Raw genomic sequence first — 18,397 nt, forward strand, 5'->3', positions numbered from 1 at the left:
GTACTGCACCAAATTGTTTCCAAAGCGGGGATGCCATAAGGATGTGCTACAGCCCTTCCACAATTCCCTTCCATCCTTACATAGTTGCATGGTAAAGTAGTTCCCTTGGCAACCACATTCACAAGTTGAATACTGCCTCACTGGAGTCAGGATGCTTCTGAATACGAGTTGCTGGGAACTGTAGGAAGGGAGGAGAGCTGCTCTTCCGCTCAGGTCCTGCTTGTGGGCTTCTTCCCTTTGGGGAATCTGGTTGGCCGCTGTGAGAAGCAGAGGCTGAGCTAGATGGGCCACTGGCCTGATCCAGCTGAAGGCTCTTCTTCTGTTCCTTAGGGGGGCGGGATCCATGTTCAGTACAGATATGGAACGTTCTCTCTGTGTGTTTTAATGCTACGGTGACACATCACAAAACATTAAACCGCATCGACACAAAGTGTGCGGCAAGGTAAGGATCAGTTTTGAGGCCTGATTAAGTGAGATATTGATTCAAGCCTGCCTTATATTGAATTAGCTCAAGTCGATTTCGTATTGAATGGAGCTAATTGGATACAAACGATGCTGAAATCAATGTTATATGGTGTCGTCTGCAGCGGGGGCTGGCACTGGCTTAAAGGGAGCTGCGTTTGAGAAGAGCAGCATTTATTAAAGGGCACGGCTGGGTGATCACTTGGATCCCGTCCAGCTGCATGGGCTTGCAAGGGGTGTGAGGCCACTCAGCCCCTCTCTTCGCTGTTGCTAGACTCAAAGGGGCCTCTAGGTCATGGGCACGGACCCTGCAGGGAGGGGGCACCCATGAATGCTCGGCAGAAATCCCTCCCTGTCTCTGCACTGCAGAAGAGCCACAGCTGCCACAGCAGCTGCCAGATTTGGTACGTCCAAGCTTGGCATGGATTATTACCCTGCAGCTCACTGAACTGGAAAGGGAACCATCACAACACCACTGGCACCACCTACAGCCAGCCTTGTAGGCTTGTGTGCACTTATCCTCACATAAGAACCCTGTGAGGGAGCTTAAGCCAGAAAGATTGCGATGAATCTGAAGGTCACCCGGGTGGCTTCGTGGTATTTGAATCTAGATCCAAATAAAGCACTCTGTTATGCCATACAAATTTCCAAATACAGTGGTACCTTGGTTCTCAAACTTAATCCATTCCGGAAGTCCGTTCCAAAACCGAAGCATTCCAAAACCAAGACGCGCTTTCCCATAGAAAGCAATGCAAAATGGATTAATCCGTTCCATACTTTTAAAAACAACCCCTAAAACAGTAATTTAACTATCTAACAAGACCACTGACCCATAAAATGAAAGCAATAATCAATGTACTGTACTATAAAATAAATAAGACACTATTGTAGATGATAGAAATTATAATTATTATTTTTTCGGGCTCCTTGATCACTGCAGATGGTGACAGCAGTCACGAAATTAAAAGACGCCTGCTTCTTGGGAGAAAAGCAATGACAAACCTAGACAGCATCTTAAAAAGCAGAGACATCACCTTGCCTACAAAGGTCCGTATAGTTAAAGCTATGGTTTTCCCAGTAGTGATGTATGGAAGTGAGAGCTGGACCATAAAGAAGGCTGATCGCCGAAGAATTGATGCTTTTGAATTATGGTGCTGGAGGAGACTCTTGAGAGTCCCATGGACTGCAAGAAGATCAAACCTATCCATTCTTAAGGAAATCAGCCCTGAGTGCTCACTGGAAGGACAGATCGTGAAGCTGAGGCTCCAATACTTTGGCCACCTCATGAGAAGGGAAGAATCCTTGGAAAAGACCTTGATGTTGGGAAAGATGGAGGGCACTAGGAGAAGGGGACTTGGCTTCTCACAACGAGGGAACCGCCAGAAGGCCCTCGGAGCTGGACCTCAGTGTCTGGGCAGAATGACGGGGGTGGAGACGCTCCTTCAGGTATACTGGACCGAGGCCGTTTAGGGCTTTAAAGGTCAGCACCAACACTTTGAATTGTGCTCGGAAATGTACTGGGAGCCAATGTAGGTATTTCAAGACCGTTGTTATGTGGTCAAGTGGCAGCATGCAACATTTTCAGACCTGGGACTTATCTGAAGCCCAAATACAGTCATACCTCGGTTTAAGTACGCTTCGGTTTGAGTACTTTCAGTTTAAGTACTCCGTGGACCCGTCTGGAACGGATTAATCCACTTTCCATTACTTTCAATGGGAAAGTACGCTTCAGGTTAAGTACAGACTTCCGGAACCAATTGTGTACTTAAACCGAGGTACCACTGTATGCATGTCTACTGCCAGGTGATAATGCTACTGTTGTGATTCACCTTAGGTCAACTGGATCTACCACTTGAAGACTTAATGCCATGAAATACGGGTAGGGAACCTGCAGTCCCCTGGGTATTACTGGACTACAACTCCCATTGCCTCTGGCCAGTGGGCCATGCTAGTGGGGGCTGATGGGAGCTGGAGTCCAACAGCATCTAGAGGACCTCTAGGGAGTATATGAGAGGAACAAAGCCATTTGCAGGATGCTCCCCGTACAGCCATTGTCCAATCTGACTGTACTGCAGCAATCCCTGCTGATACTGGCAGCTGCCCAGAATATAAATGCTGCAAGCTGGTAGGTTGGAGGAAACTCCCCTCCCACTGTTGATCTTGTGCTCCATGAGCCTCTGCGGTGAGGTTTCCTAGCACTCTCAATCTGCATGGGGAGCGGAGCCCTCCTTGCTTGCTGCTCCCACATCTCTGCCAGCCCTGACTATTCTGGGCAACTGGTTTTATCTTGGCTGAATCCCAGCCCTCTTGTTCACTGCTGTCTCTGCGCCCTGACTCCCTCCTGGGCATGGCACTCCTCACATGTTATGTCTGATCTGATAGCATTTGGCCTTTCTGTGACTTCTGGTGGGTGCACATGCATGAGTATAGGCTGTATGTTTCTGCACCATGTGCATACATAGGTGATGTGTCATGGACTGGTTGGATGCAGAGGAATGGTGGGAGGAACCAGCAGGGGAGCCACCAAGGGAAGAAGGCTCAGAGCCCAGGGAGTGGTGGAGGGACAATGATGAGTAGTCATTGGGAGAAGAGGGACAAGACTGGGAAAAAGAAGTGTCAGAAGCTGAAGAGGTAACAGGCCTTTGTGAGCAGGGAGAGTCTGTGGCAGAGAGAAGTAAGTCTGGAGGCAGAAGCTGAAGCAGGACAGTGAGAGGAGGAGGAGGAGGCCAAGAGGCAGAGATAAGCCAGGCTGCTGAAAAGGCATGGATGTCTCCCCCTTCCTGCGGTGACAAGCTCCCAGATTCAGAAGAGGCATGAAAAGGGTGGGGGTGAGGTTGGCTTCATGCAGGCACAGTCTCTGATTGCTTGGGGAAAGCTTTGGTGAGGAGGAGACTTAAGACAGCTGTGTGGAGGCAGGGACTTTCAGTATTGGCAACTGATGCATGGGGAAAAGACCGAATGGTGATGAACTGCTCTGCTCATTAGGCCTGGCACTCAGCCAATGTAGATTGCGTTTTTGCTAAGAAAAATGTACTCCAGCCGTAAACAGTGTGATTTACTGCCAGCTCGCTCTCTGACAGCATATATGTATGCATGCCATGCATGGGCATGCAAGGCTGTGCTGGGCAGAGGGCCCCACATAGTGAGGGGAGGGAGATTCGACTCCCTTGCTTCTGCGCTCACTTTCTACCCACCCTGTCCAAGCCCCACAGGACACTTGCAGAATGGAGTGGAAGGAGGACTGAAAAGCCCCCTTTTCCCACCTGCCCTGCTCTCTCTCCTCACTGCAAATTGTGGTCCCTTTCGACTCTGCAATTCTATGATTTTATGATTGCAAGCTCCCCACTTCTTTTACATAAAATGCTTGATGTGCTGCTAATAGCTCCCCATCCCCTCCGGAGAACTGTAATTTCTACGGCTTGCAGCCTTCAGCAGACTCCTGCACTGACAGGAGGCAGCCGTAACAGCTATGAGAGTTTACTGGGTCAGTGGCTCGTCAACTAATAAGGCTTTAGCTAATAGGCCATAACTTTGATAAATGGAGCTGTGTTTAGCAAGAAGAGCCTTATCATTGAGTCGATTAAACACTGGCAAGGTTGGCAGGCCGCAGAGTTGACCTACCTTGAAGAAAACATTGATCCGGGAGCAGCAAGAATCCTCTTTGCTGAAACCAACCATGCACTCAGCGTGCCACGGCAGTGAGGACCAAAGAGCGTCCCTTGCGCCTGTGGTCACAGGTTGAGTCCGTTGGTGGGGCTGGCACCCAGCAAGCAACTAACTTTTTTTGCCTTGCAGCTTCCACAACAGCAGAAAGCAAAGCTTTTACATCTGTTGGGGTTTCTGGTTGAGTAGTCAACTGAGGTTCTTACTGGGAATTACATTATGATGCTCTTGAGTAAGCATATTATTCAAAAAATGAGCTTAAATGCAGATTAAATGACACACATTCAGAATGGCAGTGAGCGAGTTGTCGACAGGATTAAATTGGATCCCGTCTGCAAAATAGGGCCGCCTCCTAATCTCCCCAGCCACCCGCTAGTGCTCTTGAGTGCAGCTTGCACTTACTCAACTCACGCACCTTCCGAGCAGAATTCAGGCAACTAAGCTGAAGCCTCAAAGAGCTGAAAATGTATTCTATCAAACGACCCCTTCGGTTCATGGCACAAGGGAAACGATGTCCTATGCTTTCCAGACACAGGCACCCTGCTCCCCCCCAGCTCCTCCCCCTCCCCTTTCATCCATCCAAAAAGCTACACCTTAAGCCTTTCTTCACAAGTGAGAGTACAGAACCCCCTTGGGCAATCGGGTTGCCCTCAGGGAATCATACTACTTAGCTCCTTCATTGAAGCTGACCCTTCTAATTGAATCTTTCAGCTTCTAGTTAACTAATGCCTTCACTTAAAAAAGAAGAAGAAGAAGAAGAAGAAGAAGAAGAAGAAGAAGAAGAAGAAGAAGAAGAAGAAGAAGAAGAAGAAGAAGAAGAAGAAGAAGAAGAAGAAGATTCTCCTTTCTGAAAATAAACAGGACTATGCTGGGGAAATTCCCCCTCTTTAGATAAATAAGCTCTCCTGGGTAGAACTGGGTCTGATGCTTGCAAGCTGTTCTAGATCTAGATGCCACAGGAGGCAGTGATGGCCACCGTCCTAGATGGCTTTCAAAGAGGATTGGACAAGAGGGCTATCGGTGGCTACTAGCCAGGGTGGTGATGCTCAGCCTCCACAGTTGGAGGCAGCAATGCTTCTGAATACCAGTTGCTGGAAACCACAAGCGGGGAGAGTGCTGGTCTTGTGTTCTGATCCTGCTTGCAGGTTTCCTATAGGCATTTGGTTGGCCACTGAGAGAACAGGACGCTGGACTAGATGGGCCATGGGCCAAGGGCTCCTTTTTGGTTCTTATAATGGTCACTGCTTAGGGTGTCTTGAGGACCTGTTGTCTTACCTGCTCCCCGACTAATTACCCCTCACAGCATCTAGGGGAAAAATTACCCCATTGGTTGTGACGTGAACTGACATTGCCACAGCTTGCTAATGATTTTGTTTGCCTGATTTTGCAGGGTCTCTGGAAGAGGAGGGGGTCAGGAAAGCCAAGCTGCTTACCAAGCGACTTGGGCAGCAAGTTCTTGACAAACTCAGCGTGGTCTCCCACGTGCAAGATGCTGTAGACGCTGGTGTTCATGAGCTCCTCCTGGTTATAGCCCAAGTAGCTGGTCACGTTCTCGGACACAAACACGATCCGCCCTTCGCGGTTCACAACGAAGAAGAAGCCATCGAGCGCCTGTGGGGCCGAGAGCAAAGCAAAGCAAAGAAGCGTCAAGGAAAGCGCTGTGTCACACAGGGCAGGGCCTTGGGGGACTTTGGCCTGCGCTCCTCACTTCCCAGTGGAACTGTCAGCGTAATGAGAACCTCCACTCGCTTAAGGATTGGTAACGATCTGATACAGGGCCTGGTGAGAGGGTCACCCTGCTGAAAATCCAGAGAACAGCTGGCGATTTCGCCATGCAGCCGCCATACCTAAAAACAGGCCCTTGGGGTGAACTAGTGCTAACTATGCCACTGACCCACTAGAGGGATGTCTCTCTAATAAGCCACATGTACAATACTGTACGAGCAGCAGAGGCCACCTCTCTGGCCCAGTCCACTTCGTACCACCTACGTTAGGATACAGAAAGCCTGCTCTGCAGCACGTGGGATCTGCGGGACCTCAACAACAAGCACACAAAAGCTTCTGTTCCCTACCCCACCTGCCAAGCTACCTTCATTGCACCTGTGCTGCTCTTTGCACCTCCAGGTCGTTGTGCCAGCAATCCTATCGTGACTCGCATGCTTCCTTACAACACTGAGCCTGCCCAGTAAAATGAGGGGGAAATGGCTGCTAGGATCGGTGCTCCAGCAGCCACTAGGTGTCTTAGATAGTTTGGCAGAAAACCCCAACGGCCCCACTTTTAGCAAGGAGTGCCTCTCAATTTGGAAAAAAGAAAAATATTTGGAACAGCTGCCACTGCTGATAGTGAAGAACGATGGCAAGCAAAATCTAGCAAGAGGCATGGTGGGTTTATGATTGAGGTGTATGTTTTCCAAAAGAGGCTGGAGAGGTCTCCCTCGGGCATGGTTGGTCCGGGGATTCTTAAGCTCTGCCTGAGATCTGAGAGAGCTGACAGAGTCCCGCCCCTTCATAATTCGAGGCTATATATTCACAGGCACATCCACCCACATGTGCATAACTGGCAACATTTGCGCCCCTTTCCCAGATAATTGATTGCCTCCCTAAGCAGACAGACACCATTTACTTGGCTTCACACTCTTTTATTTTTCATTGGAATAATTGTGTTTCCCCCATCCTGCTGCATTAGCTGTTGGAAACAGGAAGCAATTTCATTCCTCCCCCCCCCCCCGCCACCCCGCCTCAAATTGGCCCATGACCTGCAATTTCCCTTAGTCACAGCTGTTGCCTGTTGCTAAGCAACCAGAGGCTTCTGCATTCTACACCCCCCAATGGCAAGGGGTGAGTTGCAGATCAGAGCCAAGCAGGATCTTGCCTGAATTAAAACTCCCCCCCTTTAACTTTCCGCCTGTTTCAGTGCATCTTCCAGCCCTGACATAAAAAAAAAGAAATCCCCGAACGCTTTGGCGTTTTAAAAAGGTATTTAGGAAAGGAAAAGCAGCATGAATAAGTCAGGCAGGATATACAGCAGGAAAAGGGGAACAGAGTGAATCAGCAGCTCAGAAATGGTAGCGGGTGTAAATCAATCTCCGTTCCATTAACGCAGGCAGCCTGGTGCCTAACCAGCCTGCAACTGGTACTGAATAATCCATTTCCGGAAATTAGGAGCAGGGCCCCTTCCTCTCTCCTGAGCATCCTAAATCAGAGAGAAATGATTAAAATAACAAAAAAAACTGAACCCGCACGCCGCTGCTACGTTTCAAGAGGCGTTTCAAGCAGGGGCACACAGATCATCAGCGGTAACAAGATAACGAGCCGCTGCCAGGCCTTCCCCCTGTGGGTAAAGTGGCATTATCGTCACGCTGGCTATGTCAGTCACTCCCTCTGCCTGCTGCGCAAGGGAAAGAGAGCAGCACAGGCTTTGAAACTCTAGGTCCTGTGTGGCTGAAGCAGCCAAGAGGGCAAGCCCACAAACGCCAAAGTGTGTGGGGGGGGGAGAGAGGAAACCACAAAAACAACACAGGTGAACATCAGCAAGGCATTCAAAATGGCAAGGATGAGCTGGGGAGGGATCTGTGAGCCATGTCTGTTCCAAGAACAAATTGATGGGAGATGGGAGGCTGGGTCTCTAACCACAGCTAGTTGCCAAAACAGCTCCCAGGCTCAGAGGTAGTGTACCAGCTGCTGGGGGAGGGGGCAAACAGGGAGTGGGGGCTGCAGTCTTCATCAAAAGCTTCCTGAAAAGAGAGGTGCTGCATCCTGTGTCAACACAGGATTCAACAGGTGCACCAAGATTAACACCACCAGCTCACAGCAAATGCCTGCAGGTAGCTATGAAGCAAGGGTGCCAACATGGAAAAAATTCTGGGGGTGGTGTGGTGCAGGTAGGCCCCACTCAGCATAACTGATCACATGACACGGGGCACACACCATAAACTTTGGAGGGGTTTAGCATCCTCAAATATTTTATTTAGGGTGGGGGCGAAGGGACCTCAGCCCCTCAACCCCCCTCTTATGCTATGAAGGGGGGTCTCGTGCACAGAGGGGAAAGCTAGGTCAGTAGGAGAGCCTTTAGCACAACAGGCAATTTCCAGCCTGCTTAGGTACGTCAACATCTCACGACTTGGGCCAATGCATTTGTTTTCATTCCAAGGCAGATTGCTTTAATCTCGTGCAAGCTGCTGATCCTTCAAACAGGTAAGGGTGCCACCAGTTAAAGATCTGCATTAGATCTGCAGAAGTGGAAGAGCCACTACAGAGGGCAGGATGAACAAGGAATTACCCTGATGCAGGCACTTCTGCTATGTCTGTGCTCTGCAAGAGTTGCCAGTAGGTCCTCTTTCCCCACTCATTTGCTCCCGCACTGCATTTCGGCCCTGCAGTAAAGCCATGCTTCCCATTCACTAATCTGGGACCAAAGTTAGGCTAATTGGCCTGAAATCCACTTTTTAAAGACCCCTTCTCCCTGCAACCATGAATACTAGAAGCTTTATTTAAAATTAACATTAGTGCTGGCTTCCTACTGAGGACCTGCATGCGAACTGCCTTGGGGGGGCTTTGAGCTGCGCAAACTGTCTCCTAGATTTAAGGCACAACTAGGCATATTTGATAGGGACGCGGGTGGCGCTGTGGGTTAAACCAGAGAGCCTAGGGCTTGCTGATCAGAAGGTAGGTGGTTTGAATCCCCGTGACGGGGTGAGCTCCCGCTGCTCGGTCCCAGCTCCTGCCAACCTAGCAGTTCAAAAGCACATCAAAGTGCAAGTAGATAAATAGGTACCGATACAGCGGGAAGGTAAACGGCATTTCCGTGTGCTGCTCTGGTTCACCAGAAGTGGTTTTGCCATGTTGTCCACATGACCTGGAAGCTGTATGCCGGCTCCCTCGGCCAATAAAGCGAGATGAGCGGCGCAACCCCAGAGTCGGTCATGACTGGACCTAATGGTCAGGGTCCCTTTACTTTTACCTTTAGGTGTATTTAATTCATTTGCCTCAGCTATTTTTCTAACCTGTTTTGTAAATGCTCCGAGGAGTAGGACTCTATGGTCCCCGATTTCCACTTTCAGGATAATCTTAAAAGAACACTCCTTCCTGATATTTAGAAGGTGTTTTGCATGACGGCAATACAGAGCAGCTGCCTCCCTTAAGTACATACCTCCAGGAGAAGAGGCCCCAGAGATTCCTTTTCGATCACTCCTTGGCTGCTGGACGAGATATCAGACTTCTGTACATCATCATCAGCTGTTTTCTCTGCAACACAGAAAAGGGAACTTTCAAGTCAAAGGAGATTCGCTTTCAGTTTCGAGTACATCTCAGCTATGTTCCAAAAAGTATGGACAGAAATCAGGACAAATGTTTAGACCACTTGTGCCAATAAAGTTCAGGGACTAGGGACATGTCAGGGAAAAGCCACACACAAAGGCTGGCGAGCTGAAGCAGAATCAGGCTATGCATTGACAGCCAGAGACAGTCCTGGTTTAGAAACAAAAGCAGCCGATCCCTTGCCCTCGAACAAGAGTTTGTCAGCTGTAGCTCAGATACAGGGACCAGGCTGAAGCAGCGTCAGGAACTTGAGAGCTGATTGAAGCTGAGGAGTCAGTCCAGGGAGAGCGAGAGGGAGCTGCTGTGGCCAAGACAGGTAATGGAGAAATTCTGGGTTGAGGATGGAAAGGGAAACAGGAGCTGACACAAGGCACAGGCTGTCAAGCAGCATGAAGCTGGGCCCAGCAGCGTTTCAGTTGCGCATATCCAGGCTCTGATCACCCTGAGCGCACACAGAAAGGAATCTTGGCCAATCTGGATTGTCTAATGGCTCTTTTCATTTGCACCATTCTCCTGCATGCAATGTGTGGTCTCTGAAAGCAACTACAGTGGAACTATGATTCCCAAACTTAATCCGTTCTGGGAGTCTATACGATTCCTGAAACAGTTCGGGAACCAAGGCATGGCTTCTGATTGGCTGCAGCAGCTTCCTGCAGCCAATTAGAAGCTGTGGAAGCCCCACGTTTGGCTTCCATAGAACGTTCTCACTTCCGGGTTTGCGGTGTTCGGGAGCCAAAATGTCCGAGTACCAAGGCGTTTGGGATCCAAGGTATGACTGTACTCTGATTGTGACACACTAATTGCAGAGATTAATCTGAAGGGGGACTGAGAAGATACATACATAGCCCTGCCTGCAGGGTGGTGGTGGCAGCTGCTGGAACCTCCCAGCTCTATGGTTCTGAGTAAGAGAACAATAACCTCTCTCTCCAGTTGCGCATGCTGGGGAACAGAGCTGGGAAACACACTTGAGGAACGAAGGTTTTTCCCTCCCTACAGGACAAAAGATTTGCCTCCCGCAAAGCCAGCCCCTGGGCCAGGAGCGCAGCCGAGGATCAGGCCGTCTTAGAAGGAAGAATGGCTTATCTTGCTGCTTCCACCCCAACTTCATATATTCACATACTTAAGAGTAATGTGGTGGCTTTCCATTCTAATCCTTTAATTGGGCTGCGGAATCCTCCTCCAACTTTAGCAAAATAGTTTCATACAGCACTTCCAAGCCTATTATTCAAAAGGATTAGCGGGTGGAACGAGGCGCCACGGCCTTCGCCATTGTGCCCGGGAGCCCTTCCCATCTCTTGGCTTCAGAAACACAGGGGCATTCACAGACATTTCTAGGCTGGAAGCAGAATTAAGATCAGGAGTAGGACACCCCACCCCCCAAGCAATGTCTCCCACTCCCCAAACCTGGCCTCCACTTTCATTTAACACATACTTCCTGATGAGCATTTAGATTCTGTGGTTGAAGTGGTATCTTTCACAAGCATTTCAGTACAGTACGTTGCAGAATATGGAGCACCTCTCGGTTGGCTCTAGGCAGGGCTGGAGGCTTGGAGCTTGCAGGGGGAAGAGGGTGTTTGTGCCCTGAGCTAGTTTCTGCGGCCCAGGAGCAGCAAGGGGCAAAAACCAAGCACTGGTCTTTGAACAATGGTGATAGTGATAGTAATCCTCTCTTGCCTTTCACAATTTGATGTAAAAAGGACCACCGTGCTTCTAAGATGAAGACCTCCCAACAAACACTAGCTGAAAACAGGATGTGGCTGATGCTAGTGTGCTCCAATTGGAAAACTGGGGCTGGGGAGGGATTCTCTCTCTTTCACAGCCCTCCTCACTCTTGATATCCCAGGAATGTAGTCCAGCACCTTCAAAGGAACCAATAGCCAAATGGTGGCATAAGAGAGCCCAATCTAGTCTCATGTCTATTACTTAAGGTGGGTCAGAGCATCCAAGACCATCTCCGCCACACAGGCGTGGTCCTTTCTCACAAACAGAGAAGATGGGAAGCCTGGTTCCAAATGTACTTCAGATGCGGGAGCTCTGGTGCTCCTCCCTGTGAAAAGAATCCCAGCTCAGAGAGGAAGCAAAACTCAACCCTTCTCCCTGAAAGGCTACTTTTCTTTGTGAAGTGAATGTGTTTGCTTAGGAGAACACTTCATGATGAAAGTTCCAGCCCACTCCATCGGCAGTCGCAAGTGTTGCAAAACCAGGCACCTGTTTACCATCCCATCTGCTGCGTTGTGAGAATAGGAGAGGCAGTGGCTGAAAGACTCTATCCCTGACACAGACCAGTGGAAGCTGGCAAGCATGGATTGGTTAACTGGCTGAAAAGATGGAAAGCAATGTGGAGAGGCTAAGAGTGCAAGATGGCAGGTCCCATAAGCACAAGTGATACCCATGCACTCTAGAAGCAACACAGCTCCTCACCACCTGCCTCCTCAACCCCCCCCCCCGGACAGCAAAGGTGTTAAGAGAGCCCTGAGCCCAGGGCTGGCCCTTCTCTTCGTACGAGCAACTGGGGAAGCAACAGAAGGCGAATAACCGCAGCTCCCTTGATGCAGAGCTTTGATTTCCAGATAATTAAAATCAAACTTAAAGGGACTTCGGTGTGGCCATCGATCAAGGGCTTGACACAGAGTCATGCCATTCATTAGTACTTTGGTACGGAATTAGTTCAACACGGCCTAACCCACAGGAAAGAACCGGCGGTGGGAAGATCAGCAGAAGGATTTTGGGGGTCAGCAACACACACGTGTGTTTGATGTGTGTGCGACTAGAGGGGAAAGGCAAGGAAAGAAAAAAGGTTTGCCGTCACAGTAAGGCTGCACGAGGGTTGGGAAAGTGAGGCTAGCTAGAGCACCTGCATTCATCAAAAGCTGCAGAGGAGGGAGTTAGGGGCCAAGGAAGGCTGCAGATGGAGTGACTGTCCTAGGTCTATCGCTTCTGAAAGTGCCATTGCACCTCCTGAGCTGTACCGCCCCAGACTGTGGGTGGGGACTCACAGGATAGAAGGCTCTCCCATACAGAAACCAATTAACATTTCCTGCACATAGAAAACAAGCATACCAATGAGTACAGAATTTCACTCGGGATATGCTACATTTTACACACAGTAGATTTTCTTGTGGGGCATGAAGTTCCGTGGGAAGAGATCCCACCTGCAATCTGAAGAAGTACAACACCTCACTCGCCGTTTGTGAGACTGACCAGGTCAGCCTTTCCTAAGCGGATGCTCCCCAGATATTTAGAACAGCAAGTTCCTTCCATCCTCAGCTAGCATGTCCTCACAGCGATCTATTTCACTTCAGCACTGAATAAGAAGCTTGGCAACGTTGTCAAATCCAGAGCCATACTGTTAGCATCACATATTCCATCAGGCTAGGGCCTTGTTAATTTGTTTGGTAATCCAGCCTTGGACAGAACGGTCGCCATCTACATCATCAGAAAAAATAAATAAATTGAGTGTGCAAAGCAAGTACAGGTATCCTTAATTGCTCTGCAACCTTCCCGTGTTCTACATGCGTGGAGCTTGTGGACCACCGGCAGAATCCACCGATTTAGGGTTTCTGGCTTTATAAAATGTAGGATTCAGCCGCACTGAACTCAAACTCTCAGCTCTCCACTGTGGTTCTAAAACGGATGTTATCTGAATTTAGTCCCAAGGCATACCTGAGAACTGAAATGCACAGCCAGGCCGGATCTGCTGAAAAATAATGCATTGTGGAAAGAACTCAGGATGTTGGTGGGGTTTTTCACTGTGAAATATTTCTTGCTCTTTATGGAATTGTCACTATCTAATGCATTTAAACCTCCACAAATCTGCCTCCAAGGTGCCCTCGGGCTTTTGGCCTTCCACTGGAAAGAGCTGCAATCTACGTGGCTGATTCATTCAGTCAGGAGGTGAAAATCCAGCTATACATTGCTTCTTTTCTCTTGAAGCTTCTCCTTCACTTTTCATTTATTAGCAATCATTTATAGTGCTCCTCGAGCAAATTACTTTATCGTCTTTATCTTCAGAGGGAAGTTCCCATCATACCCCTCTTGCCATTGTGACTTCTGCCAGGTGACGCCCTAAGCCACGGATGGGGAGCAATTTCCAGCTTCAGGGCCATTTGCATCCTGTTCTGGGCAACTTTCTGGGACCCACATGGCAGTGGTAGGTGGGGACAGAGGCAGAAAGGGCAGAGTGATGGATGTGAATTTTATTTTGTAGAGTAAGCTCATTTCTGCATATCCCAGTCCTCTATCCTCCATCCTGGCAAACCATCAGAATCCAAGGGCACATCTCAAGGAGGGTGCTACTGAGGGGTGCAGGGGGCAGGAGATATTGTCTGGGGAGAGTCCCAAGGGCAAGAGAGAGGGACCAGGAGGGCAGCAGCTGGCCTCTGCCCTGAGGTTCTCCACTCCCGCCTTCAGCCAAGACAAGTACCCTTTCTCTTTTCGTATGCCCCTTTCTTTAGCCTTGTTCATACTAACTATAGGATTCTTAAATCATAGTTTGTGGTGGTTTTTCATTATTAAAAAAGTGCAATTCTAAATTAACTGTTTTGTAAAACATGGTTCTGTTCACAGAACATTTGGGTTCTGCAACAATGGGACCTGTAAGGAAATGGTGTGGTTTTGAAGTGCTCCTCTTCAGGATTCCAGCCAAACAATCCACTCCATTCAACCCCCCCCCCGAAATACTTATGCAAACTTCAGGGTTCCCAAGAGCCTGCCGCTGCCACCTACTTATGTGTGGGGTGACCCCATTTGGATCCACATGGATTCATGCTTGGAGAATGATTTTGATATTAGTGCATTGCTTTATTTATTTATTGTTTCCATTTTGTATCCTGCCCTTTGTACCATGGGTGGCAGGCCAGGATAGCCAGTAGTAAGAAAATATGAAATGTAACTAAACAGTAATTAAAACAGCAATGCAATGTCTTATCAAACAATTAAAACTTAAAAGCCAAATTATGCTGGACTCAGTGGGCGTTTGCTCGGATCAAGCAAGACTTCTGGGGATGGCTCACTCGCTAAAGCAGCCTTCACCAACCTGATGCCCTCAAACTGATTTGGACTACCAAGTTCCCATCTTCCCCAGCCAGGCTGGTGAAGGTGGCACTAAAGAAACTGGCCTGTGATATATCAAGCCCTTAGTAAAAATTTCTTTCTTTCCTTTATATAAAGCCTTTCTAAAGCATTCACATTGTTCAAGGCAGCTAACAGCCGAACCAAATCACGAAAATCAAAATACGAGTAGGTATTAGGGCTTGCCACATAAAAGCTCTCATTCCAACAGACGTGCCTGCCCATGGTGGGTGCGGATGTCAGGGGACCCTGGGAGGGCAGCGAGTTTGCCAAGAGACAGGAACTAAGGGGACCAGCCAAGCAAGAGGAGGGCTGGCTGGAGCGCGAGCCAGAAGGCGGTGCGAGGGCTCTGAGCGAGGCGGAGGGGTCATGGGATGCTACCGACACGTGCGCGGCAGAGGAGGTGTCCGAAGGTACTGCAGCAGGGGAGGTATCGGTAGTGGGGGAATCGAGGAGGCTGTTTAGCAGTTCAGGGGAGGGGTTTGCCCCCGCTCCCTCCCCTGAGGTCCGTAGACGGGAAAAGCGTCAGGAGCAAAGAAGGAAATGAGGTGGGTCAAGGTTGTTTTGCTGGCGTAGATTGAGACGCGCGCCAGTTCCGGATTCTGACTCGGAATAGGCGGTCATGTCTTTCTGAACTCTGAACTGTACATATGTACATTAAAATCTGAAAAGCCATCACTGAGCCTTGGTGGTCTTTGGTCGTGGGAAGCCGCACACTAGCCCTGACAGCTGGGGAAACAAATTTCCTGAGGCAAGGCATTCCACAAATGAGGTGCAACCACAGAAAAGGCTTTCACAGCACTCCCTCCTGACCAACCCTGATTTGGCCACAGAAGATACCACGAAAAGAGTCTCCCTGGCTGATCTCAGGGAGCGAATGACAAGAGTCTTTTCAACATTTCCGATCTTGCCGTTTTGCGAGCAAACATGAGTCCAATTAACTCACTAGAGCCGACGAACGCCACTGAGAATTTTTCGTGCACATTCCCCGCTGAAATAAAAGGGGTCTGGGAAGCGGGAAGGGGAGGCGGAGTCTCTCCAGAGTTTGGCGTCCTTCATGTCTCATTACGGAGCAACCCTTTCAAAGCATAAGCAGAAACCACAGAGGAACCACAGAGGCACCACCTCCCACAACAACAGCAAAAGGAAGCCATTTCTAGCAGCTGCACATACTGCACTGGTGCCTTACGAAGTCGAAAAGGGCTGGTTGCCTCAACTGTGACAAGGGAAATTATGCAGCACCGACTGAACATAAAATTAATGAGCAGTGACTGCCTGCTGATGTACGACTTCTTAAGGAATGTGATACTAATTGCACATCTCTCCCCCCCCTTCTTTTTGCAGCCATTCATCCAGAGATGGTTCATACTCCACCCATCAAGGCTCAACCAGAGCTTTTCCAGTAGGTCCCCCAGAAAATGTTCCTGATTTCAGAGACTGGAGACAGAGGCCTGGCTCCAGGAGTCATGGTTACATGTCACGGTCTGACCCCCTGTCAATGTGCTTCAGGATCCTGTCTTTCCATTCCCTCCTCCTAATTTCTGGTTCATGTGGTTGGCCTGAAGGTCCAAAATGAACACATTGCAGTTACTGCAATTTTTATTTTTTTTGCCTCCAAGTCTGAACTGGGATCCCAGCTGAAAACAGAGCTTTCTAATTCTGGTTTCATGGCAAATAATGGGCAGCTGGTACAGCATGAGCCGATGTTGTAAACAACTGCCCAAGTTGTTGGAAAGTTTATGGACGGAGAGTATTTTTTTTCTCCAGGATTTCAGGGTGCTGAACTGATTCTGCTTGGGGCTTCGAATACCTGCTTGAAGGGTGTGTGTGTGTGTGTGTGTGTGTGTGTGTGTGTGTGTGTGTAAATAAATAGGCTGCCCTAGAATTTCCGTCAAGAATTTCCGTCAGGAAATACTTGCCTTTTTCTCTGCCAACCTTCACACAGGCAGCCCCACATGAAAGAACACACAGCCCTCCAGCCCCCTGGTTTCCCAGTATCTCCAGCTGAAGGAGGGCCACAGTGTCGCACCTCAGGATTAAAAGGGAATTTTAAAGGGGAGTCCCTCTTCTGCAGCTCACTCCTTAGAATGGTTAGCCCGCCAACCTTCTAGTGAGCTATTATGAGAGCAATTCATAGACTTATGCCTGGCATGGAGAAAGGGGATAGAGAAAAGTTTTTATCCCTCACTCATCACACTAGAACTTATGGATATTCCATGGAGGAGATTGTTGGAAGGTTCAAGACACACAGAAGGAAGTACTTTTTCATGCAGCACCAAGTTAAACTATGGAACTCACTCCCGCAGGAGGCAGAGATTGCCACCAACCTTGATAGCTTTAAGAGAGGATTAGACAAATTTACGGAGAGGGCTATCGTCGGCTTCTAGCCATGATGGCTCTGCTCTGCTTCCACAGTTGGATGTAGTGATGCTTCTGAATGCCAGTTGCTAGAAATCACAGGAAGGGGGAGCTGCTCTTGTGCTCGAATCCTACTTGAAGGTTTTCCACAGGCATCTGGTTGGCCACTGTGGGAATAGGATGCTGGACTAGAAGGGCCATCGGCCTGATCCAGCAAGCTCTTCTTATGTTCTCATTATACAGTGCTTCTCGCCAGAGCAAAGTCGATTCAGGGCATGGCTAGAGACCTTTCAGGCACGAAACAGGGGGCGCCTTAGATCCCAGTCAGACTTCAGCACTCAGAGCTGGGCCGAGTGGTTAAGACTAGTCACCTCAGTGTTATCTGCTCTTTCATTATTGCTTCCGGCTCTGATAAGAAACCACTTGGGGAATGTAAACATGCAATTCAACATTTCATGTCCGAAACTCCACTGAGAGTGCAAGCCCTCCCCAAAGGTTAACACGGTGCTGTTTCCAGTAATGGGGACTTCAATGATTATTTAGTTTTCCTCCAGATATCTGGTAAGGAGCATGAAGGCAGCGGCGCCAAGGCTTGGACTATCACATTTGTGGTCTGAATGTGGCCCATACTGGGGCAGGACAGAAGGCAGGTATTTCCCTTCCTTGGTTCAGCCCTTAAAGGCCAACTCTTCAGAGCCCATTCAAGTCCAGGGAATAGGAAAGTCCAGCAAAGCACAGCTGAGACTCCCAACCCCTCTTTTTTCTGATGCCAGTGTCAAATTCAGTGGGGACTTGGGGACGACGACTGGAGGTTGGCTACCCCTGTTCTAGATATCATATTTTGTGCTCATTTGCCAGCCTCTCCCCTTGCATGGCAGACTAGTGAGCCTGCAGAAATTGTACAGGCCTGGATGAGGGAAGACGCAGGGGCAATTCCTCCCCTGCCTTCATCGTCTCCCCTTCCCCTTGTTCTATATTTAGCTGTCAACTAGATTGAAACTGTCAGCAGATGAATTAGAATTTTATTGACTTGCTTCATAGGAGGGAGGGCTCTATAAAATAAATGCACACAGAGCAAAGTGCCCAGCGCTGCTGCGCAGACAGAATTTTACAGCAGTGACTGGAGTTTCTATCTGAAATCAATCCCTGATAGAAGCCAGATTCAAGGGGAGGAGACAGGGAGGCCAGTTTTATAGATGGGGGCAGCAACTCAGCCCTACTGAAATAAAGGGGTGGAGGAGTTTGCCGGCTCACTGGAATTCATGACCCTAGGGGGAAAAACATGGCTCATTTACAGAGGATGTGCTTTGCAGCAGCATGCTAAAAAAACCTTTGCTTATACATGGCTGCAAGTGGGTGGTTGAGAGTCTGGTAGCTGCAAAACACAGCAGCGCCCAGGCAAGCACCGTCCAGGGTACAGAGGACTGGCATGTCCCAATGCTGGCACTTCATCAAAACAATCCCAGTTTACTAGTCTGTAGAACTGGGAGGAAGGGGGAGGAGAGGAGAGTAAAGGTGATTGGCAAAC

The 18,397-nt window shown here is 49.1% G+C and overlaps 1 protein-coding gene across 11 annotated transcripts in view; it reads right to left on the reverse strand.

The window, feature by feature from the left end:
* NCOA1 (nuclear receptor coactivator 1) overlaps positions 1-18,397 on the reverse strand; it is a 268,356-nt gene that overhangs the window by 54,994 nt on the left and 194,965 nt on the right. For 10 of the 11 annotated variants that reach the window (XR_009557408.1, XM_060273185.1, XM_060273179.1 and 7 more), the window contains 2 exons: positions 9,275-9,369; positions 5,559-5,736 (listed from right to left, as the gene is read on the reverse strand). Coding sequence is in view for 9 of the 11 variants with exons in the window: in XM_060273185.1 (XP_060129168.1) it covers positions 5,559-5,736; positions 9,275-9,369 (273 nt within the window). In the remaining 2 variants the exon portion in view is untranslated. Of the gene's footprint in view, positions 1-5,558; positions 5,737-9,274; positions 9,370-18,397 lie in introns of those variants that run through there. The other variant, XM_060273188.1, reaches the window with a different exon arrangement.

The sequence above is a fragment of the Zootoca vivipara genome, chromosome 3 (genome assembly GCF_963506605.1).
Source record: "Zootoca vivipara chromosome 3, rZooViv1.1, whole genome shotgun sequence".
NCBI lineage: Eukaryota > Metazoa > Chordata > Lepidosauria > Squamata > Lacertidae > Zootoca > Zootoca vivipara.